The 8,730-nt window shown below is 27.5% G+C and overlaps 1 protein-coding gene across 1 annotated transcript; it reads left to right on the top strand.

Annotated features, from left to right (window-relative positions):
- The first annotated feature begins 1,526 nt into the window (after positions 1–1,526).
- On the top strand, positions 1,527–3,901 carry LOC131174463 (F-box/LRR-repeat protein At3g48880-like). The gene is made up of 3 exons (XM_058137900.1): positions 1,527–1,611; positions 2,672–3,094; positions 3,189–3,901. The coding sequence occupies exons 2-3, from the start codon at positions 2,682–2,684 to the stop codon at positions 3,796–3,798; spliced, it is 1,023 nt and encodes a 340-aa protein (XP_057993883.1). The 5' UTR covers positions 1,527–1,611; positions 2,672–2,681; the 3' UTR covers positions 3,799–3,901.
- Positions 3,902–8,730: the final 4,829 nt, after the last annotated feature.

The raw sequence follows: 8,730 nt of genomic DNA, 5'->3' as shown, positions 1-8,730 counted from the left end.
TAAATAAAATTTGTTAATATATAAAAAATAAGTTTTAAGTTTGATGAAAGCTATATTTTTATTAATATAAATGACTAAAAAAAGGCTATAAATTTATGACTAATGATGTGGTTGACCTATTTGAATTGGATTAAAAATTTAAATTCTTAATGTTAATATTTAATTAATGTTAAATTTTATTTAATTAAATATTTAATTTTTAATAATATTTTTTTTAAATATATTAATTAAATAATTAATTTTTAAGTAATAATTTTATGATAATGTGAAGGATATTTTTGTTCCTCCACTTATTTTCCTCATTATATATATATATATATGCTATTGAAAAATTATATGAAATTTTAAAATTTTAATTTTAAAAATATTTAAAAAAAATAAAAAAATAAATTAATAATATTAATATTTCGTGATTAATATTTTTTATTAATTTTACTACAGTAAATTAAATAATTTTTAATGAATTAGTAATATTTATAGGATTATAAAGAATTATAAGTATAAGAAAAATTTAATATTAATATTTTAATTTATAATAAATATTGTAATATTAGGAAATAAAATTATTAGATATTTAGTGATAAATATTTTGTCTCTAAAAGTTATTAGTGATAAGATAGTATATTGTAAAATTAGCATAATAAATAATTTAACGAAAAAATTTTTACCGCTAAAAGTTTTGTTACAATAAAGTTTGAAATCTCTAATTACTAAAATTATTAACGACGCATTTTTTTTTGTCTCTAAATGGTATTAGCGATGAAATTATATGAATTAACTATTATTGTCGTTAATATATATTATTAATGATGAATTATTTATCTGTCATCATAAATACTTTCTATTTTTTATAAATAATAGCTTTATTAATAATAAATTTTTTATTTATTAATTTTTTATTTTATTTAATTACTTGTTGTAAAATTTTTATATCTAATTAATATCAAATATAAGTAGATTAAGAATTTAAAATTTATATGGACTCTAAAATTAAGAATTTAAAATTTATATAAATTTTAAAATTAATTTAAATAATAAAAATATAATTATAATTAATTTTAAAAATAAATAACAATTTAAATAAAACTAATATTCCTCTTCATACATTTATATATAATATAAACTCTAAAGCTTTTTTTTTTTTGCATGAATTATAAATAGAAAATTAATCGTTAAAATTAATTAATCGATTGAGTTGGTTGATTTTTTTTTTCTACTTTTGGAATAAATAAGATTTCAAATTGAAGTGTTTTTTACAAATTAAAATTTAGAATTTAATTCAATCTCAAAAATTAATTTATGGCTGGGATAATTAATAATATTTTTAAAATTCATAAATATTTTTAATAGTAAGTAAAAAAAAGTTAAATTATATAAATGTATATAATTATAGTCTTAAAAATTACATAGTACATATATGCAATAATCTTTATTTATTTTAAAATTACACTTAAAAGTCTATAAAAATCCTATAACAATAAGAAGTCTAAACAAATAAAACAAGTTAAAAAATAGATAACAAAAAACTATAAAAGGCGAGACTGATGACAGCGTGGGATACAACACCAGCCGCCAGCCGCCAGCCGCCAGCCTCTTCCTCGCTGTTGTATCGTACGTAATGTATCATCTTAATTTTCAGCTGTCTCACATCATGTGAAAAAAATATGTATATATATTAGTTGTATCTTCTTCGTTTTCAGCTGTATCATCTTAATGGTCTGCTGGCTCATTCTATTTGTTGGGTTCATCTTAAATTACTAGAGTTGATCAATGAGGAAACTTTTGGGGCTTTTTGATATGAGAGGCCTTAATTTTTTTTTTTTTTAATTTTTGAAAGAAATCATGTATTCTTGCTGTAATGATGATATGTTTTGATTGGTTCTTATAATTTTTTTCCAAGAACTTTTTTTTTTCTCGCGTTGGGCAAAATTTTGCTGAATTGTGCTGTCCTTGGTGTTTATTTATTGGTTTTCATTGTGAACTTGAGTCTGCTGAAACTCTCTCTTTTGTGTCTCTGTGTTTGGTGGATTTGATTCTGCAGATTATTCATTTATTTTGGTAATCTGGCATTTGGTACTACATAGGAAGAAACTCTCTCTCTCTCTCTCGCTTAGAATTAGCACCTAGAAACTTGATGATGGGTGCAAAAGCATTATTGATGTACAACCAGACAAAGAACAATGAGAAACAATTCTCAAATTTTTATTAATTCTCAAAATTTGATTCAGTAGTAATATGTAGTTACAGTGGAATTATTAATATACTATTTACTATTTGGTCATGTAAATAATGATATGTATCTATGAATTACTCCTAATTACTGTATACTATTTTAGTTTGGGATTGCAATCTCAAAAAGGATTTGTAATTAGTTATTAAGTCCACCAATACCATTTTTTTTTTCATTATGGAATTTTAACTATTTGATTTGGAAAGCTCTAACTTAGTTTTCTTTTCCCTATTCTCTCTTCTTCCTCTTTTCCATCCTCTGCTAAAGTACACCTCATGGCTCTCAAAACCTTAATTTCAATTCTTCTGTAAAATCTTGTTTCTCATTTTTAAATACTTTTTTTTATTATTATCATTTTTTTTTCATCAATGGATATAATAGTAATCCTTACCTTGAATTTCTTTGTTTATAATACTAAAGTTATTTTTTTCTTAATGCTAGATTTAGCAGAATGGCCTCTAACAAGAAGAGAAACATTGATAGTTGCAGTGTGCATGACATTACTTCGGTGGATGAGAGAAGATGGGAGGAATTTGACATTAATATCCTTAGAGAAATATTTTCTATATTACCCAACTGTGACCTGTTTTGCAATGTCTCCTCTGTATGCCAGTCATGGATGTTGGTCTGTTGGGATATCTTGTTTTGGAGACATAATATGCTTGATTTGACTCCTGTTTTGGAAGCTTCTGCAAATTTTAATTTCAGATTTCAAAAATCAATGAGTAAGCTGCTAAGGACTGTAATGGAGGGTCATGATGCTAATGGCTTTTCTCTAGAGCGATGGAGATTATCTGTCAAGACTGTTGTGATCCCCAAAGGTCTTGATATTACTGATGAACACCTTCTGTACATAGCCAAAAGGTAAGCAAGCTATAATTTTCGTCGGTGATGCCTTGTTTTTAAATTTATGTTACTGAATAGAATTCTTACCCTTTAATTAATTGGCCACTTGCAGAACTCCTAACCTTGAAGATCTTGTACTAGAGGGCACTTATAAGATAACAGAAAAAGGCTTTGCTGACGCAATATGTAATTGGAAAAAAGTTCAGCATATAGTTCTTCCACTACAAACGCAGGAATCTTGTTTTGTTCAGATCATACAAGCGATTAGTGAAAACTGCTCTGAACTTGAGACTCTATACGTAATCAACCCTCTTGAAATGATGAGATTTATAACAGCTGATATAGCTGAGACTTTATGCAGAATGAAGACCTTAGTGACCCTAGTTTTTGAAGGTGCTTGCTTGTACAGGGAGGCCATTAATATGATCTTTGATGAGTGCCTTAAGCTGGAAACAATTCATATACGGGACTGTTGCTTAATGGCGGATGGCCTTGAATTGGCAGGTTTTATGACTGCCAATATAAGGCTTGGTGAAATGGAAATTGGCAGTGGGCGCTTATGGAGAATTGAAGGAAGTGAAACAAGAGGGAAACCTGATCAAGTGTCGTATGTGCAGAAGAAATTTATGCAATGGAGGAATGAATCACCAGGTTTATATTTTGATATTGAGTTGAATGATGAAAACGCTTTATTGGATGATGATGATTTTATTGTTTTGTAAGTTAAAGAGTAGATTTAACCAAAGTAAATTATCTTATGATTATTTGTATTTATTGACTAATGGAGATTAGAGAATTTATGCAAGTAGTGGCTTTTCAACTCTTATTATTGGTTTCATTTCAATTTCACAGAACAATTATCTCTTAGGGAGCATCCTTTCCCTAGTACAATAATGTAACGGTTACATGTGAGGAATTATTCATAAAAATGAAAATTATTAATTAGTCTATGTATTTTAACAGTCCTGTATTTTGAAATTACACTATTTAATCCCTATAATTTGCTTCTGTTAAATTATTTAGCCTCTTCAATCAATTTTTCAGTTAGTCAATGCTAGTCAAACTATTATTTAGTCTCTCTATTTTATAAAAATTAGTTAGCGATCTTTATAGTTTGAAAAATACTACTATATAGTTCTTCTATTTTACTGAAATTAATTAATTGGTCCTTATATTTTAAAAAATATAATATTTTGAAAAACATATTTTTGGATGAAAATGGATATTTTGCTATGTTGAAACTAAATCTGATTTTACGATTTTTTTTTTAAATTGTTCAAGTATCTTCACTCATTTTCTTGGACATTATTTTTGTGTTTTTTCTATTGGAAAACAATTTTCCTTAATCACTTATAAATTTAGGAGAACTGATTAACTCTTTTGCATAGACAGTTTGTATTTTTTTTTATCAAAAGATGAAGGGAGAAGGGTATGAGTACAAAAGAGAAAAAACATGGGGAGAGAGAAATAAGGAAGCGTAATAGAGAAATAAGTGAGAATGTTATGATGGTTTAGGTATAATAATTATGAGATTAAATAGTTATTGAAATCAAATTACAAAATAATCAAATCAAATTAAATAGGTATATTTTCAAAATATAGGAACTAAATAATTAGTTTTACAAAAATAGATTGATTAAATATTAGTTTGACTATCATTAACCAACAAAAAAATTAAATGAGAGATTGAATAATTTAATAAAAGTAAAATCTAAGGGCTAAATAGTATATTTTTAAAATACATATATCAAATAGTTAATTTTATGAAAATATAATGATTAAATAAGTAATTTTTCCTTCATAAAAAGGAACCTCAACATAGAGGGTGTTTGACCTAATTTTTAAGCTAGTTAAACCATATAATTTAAGGGTATGTGTGGTATTATTATAAGTTTTCTGTTTTTATTTTTTAAAACCTAAGAATTTTTTTATTTTTATGTTTTTTTATTTATTTTTAAGAATTATTTTAAGTTTCTTTTAAATTCTAAAATAAAAAAAAAATCATACTTTTTACACATTTAAATTATCAATTTCAATATATTTAAAATATTTTAAAAATAAGAGAACAATAAAAAAATTTTTAACCAATGAATATAAATCTTTATAAGAGCACAATTAGAAATCATTATTAAATTTAATGCTTTCAATCTTATTTTTTTATAATTTCAAATTAATCTTATTACTATAATTATTAATAATAAAAAAGAGTTCTGAAAAGTTGATTAAAAAAAATTATTTATAGAAATAACAGTGGTGTAGTAAAAGATAAGTAGGCTTATGGGCATAACAGTGCACATGCAATTATAAAAGAAAAGCTAGAAATTAAAAGCTTCTCGCTCATTTCTTTTTCCTGTTTTCGTATTTCAAAAATAAGTGTGAGAGAAGTGAAAAAAAAATCATAAAAACATATTATTTTTTTTAACATAATATATTTTTAAAATAAAAAAAAAAGAGATCAGCTTTACATGTAAATCTTCATGTAAAGCTCATATCTTTTCGATATACTCGATGTGAAATTCAACATAAACTAATATTTTTATGACAGATTCTCCCTTAAAATCTATAACACACTCTTTAGAGGTTATGCATTTTTGAATAATTTAGATGACAGTGTCCTTAGAGTGGTTCTAATTCCAAGTGTAATGGTTAGGCATGTACAACATATATGAGAAATTTTTTGTGTTGACCATTTAGTCTCACTGTTTCGTAATAGGGTTCATTATTATTTTAATAATATATCATTTTTTTATTGAATAGATATATATACTTTGACGTAGATAAAAAGTTTCTGAGACCTAAACCTTTCTTTTTTTTTAACGAGAAGGGAGATATTCATTAAATGAAATCATGTTACAAGATCTCTAAACCTAGCAAAATAATTTTTGCTACATATTTTCACTTAAACTCATAAAAATACAAGGCCCACAGGCCTGTACATTAGAAGCCCTAAGACCAATAGGTAGCACCCAAAATCCTCTACCACAGCAGCCAGCAGAGAAGAACTATCTACTAGCAGAGGAGAAACAAAGGGTACTTTGCATCCTTCCATGAGAAGAGGCATAAAAGGGAGACCCAAAAACAACAAAGAGGAAGCAACTCCCTTCCATTACTTCATTTCCTTAGACCAAATGAAACAACTCCAGTAAGAAGATGGGAAATATGCATAAAAGCCATTGAAACCACATAGGCTAGGACCTTGGCCAAATGAAACCGGGAAACAGCATGGTGATAGATGAAGCCCGAACAAACCATCGGCACATCCATAAAAGCCAACTAAACAAGGACAACTCTAACATCATAAGGGAAGCATCTCACACATCATGATGCTCTTTAACCCATCCAGCAATAGTCACAAACAGATCCAACCAAAACCCCATCCATCAAGGGGAAACTTAAACTCCACAAAGGGAGACATACAAAATGAAACAGAAAGGAAAAATCAAAATAAAAGAATTGCAAAAAGAAAAGAGATTCTTTTTTTTTTTGTTTTTTCGGAGGGGGGGGGGGGGGGGGGGAAGGGGATCAATAGCCAAGAGGCCAGATCTGCCCCAATTGAAACTTGAAGACTGTGAAGTTTAGAGAGAAGGCAAAGAAAAGGGGTTTTTTAGAGAGAAAGAATTGGGCGTTGACTTAAACCTTTTATATGAAGCCCACATCTACTTAGTATATTTTTGGGTGTGGGATTCAACACACACTAGTACTTTCGTGAATCTATGGACAATTGAAAAATTAAAAAAAAAAAAAACTGAAATGAAATGTCACTTGCCACTCTCCAAAATGGTGTGTTATTTGCGTTGCTAAGCACACCACGATGGGTTATTTGGTCTAGGCTAAATCAAAGTCAACTTTTTCATTATTCACTATTTTTAAAAATTTTAAAAATTCATTAAATATTTTTTTTATATTCGAAAAAAGTATAAAATTAACATGATAAAATTTTAAAAAAATATAAATTCAACCCCTAAAAAACAAATTTAAAATAATATGATTCAAACTCATTTTAAAAAGCTACGACTCAAAATTGTTACATAATTATTTTTAATATATGAAATTTAAATACTAAATAATTATATAACTTTTTTTTTCTGAAAGATAGAAAGAACTTTATTGAAGAATCCTCTTGGATAATACAAATGCAAGAACTTGAAGGTTCAATTCGGAGGAAAAAATTGGATAATTGTATTTTTTATATATATATATATATATATATATATATATATATATTTAAAAAAAAAATCTTTTACTCAATGAGTTTTTAGTATGAGTGGCTCGACACTTTTTTCTCTTAAGTTAGGTCGAGTATTTGAACCTCATATATAGAGAAGATATCTATTGGGAGTGCTTTACCCCTTAATAGTCGACCCAAAGTAACCGTTTCCACCATACTAACCTAATTTGACTTCCCTATTAAAGGAACACATAGATAACCTTAGACCATGCCAAATCCATTTGAAGAGAAGAGCTTTATTTTTAGAGATTAACGAACCCATACACAGCCCTTCGAGGAATTTAAATGATGGCACCTTAAACATAGATCGGTAATAGATTGGCAAATTTACAAGAGACACCTTTATTGAAGTTAATCTTCCACCAAGTGAAGGATACCTGCTTTTTCAAGAGGAGAGCTTTCTCTCTATGCGATTGATATCATGTTTCCAAAATACAAAAGATCTCGGGCTGATGCTAATTGGTTGTCCCAGCAAGTGATAGGAAGATCTTGAAGAGAACATTTGATTTTAGCTGAAAGTGAAAGAGTCCAATATTATTTCTCATTTTGAAATACTTTTGTTATTATTATCATTTTTTGTTTTCATCAATGAATATAAAAATAATCCTTATAGTTAGTACTTTGTGTTTCTTTGTTTGTTTATAACACTAAAGTTATAATTTTGTTAAGGCTAGATTTAGCAGAATGGCATCTAATGAAAAGAGGAAAACTGATTGTTGCAGTGTGCATGACACCACTCTGATGGATGAGAGAAGATGGGAGGAATTACACATTAATATCCTTAGAAAAATATTTTATATGATGCCCAAACGTAACTTGTTTTGCAATGTCTCCTTTATATGCCAATCATAGATGTTGGGCACTTAGGATATCTTGTTTTGAGAACATAACATACTTGATTTGACTCCTTCCTTGGAGGCTTCTACAAACTTTAATTACAGATTCAAAAATCAATGAGTAAGCTGCTAAGGACTGTAATAGAGGGTGAAGATGCTAATGGGTTTTCTCTAGAGCAATGGAGATTATCTATCAAAACTATTTTAATCCCTAAAGGTCTTAATATTACTGCTGAACAACTTCATTACATAGCCAAAAGGTAAGCAAGCTATAATTTTCTTCATTGATGCCTTGTATTTCAATTTAAGTTACTGATTAAAATTCTTACCCTTTAATTAATTGGCCACTTGCAAAACTCCTAATCTTGAACATTTAGTACTTGAGGGCTCTTTCAGGATAACAGAAAAAGGCTTTGTAAAAGCAATATGTGATTGGAAAAAGTTGAGCATATAATTCTTTGACAAGTTAGACAGCAATCTATTTTTATTGGGGTCATACAAGCAATTGGTGAAAATTGTTCTGAACTTAATATGCTACATGTAATCAGCCCTTTTGAAATGATGACATTTATAACAATTGAAACAGCTGA

This window comes from Hevea brasiliensis, chromosome 16 (genome assembly GCF_030052815.1).
Source record: "Hevea brasiliensis isolate MT/VB/25A 57/8 chromosome 16, ASM3005281v1, whole genome shotgun sequence".
NCBI lineage: Eukaryota > Viridiplantae > Streptophyta > Magnoliopsida > Malpighiales > Euphorbiaceae > Hevea > Hevea brasiliensis.
Note: the sequence above shows the minus strand (reverse complement) of the source record. Positions and strands in the feature narration are given on the sequence as shown.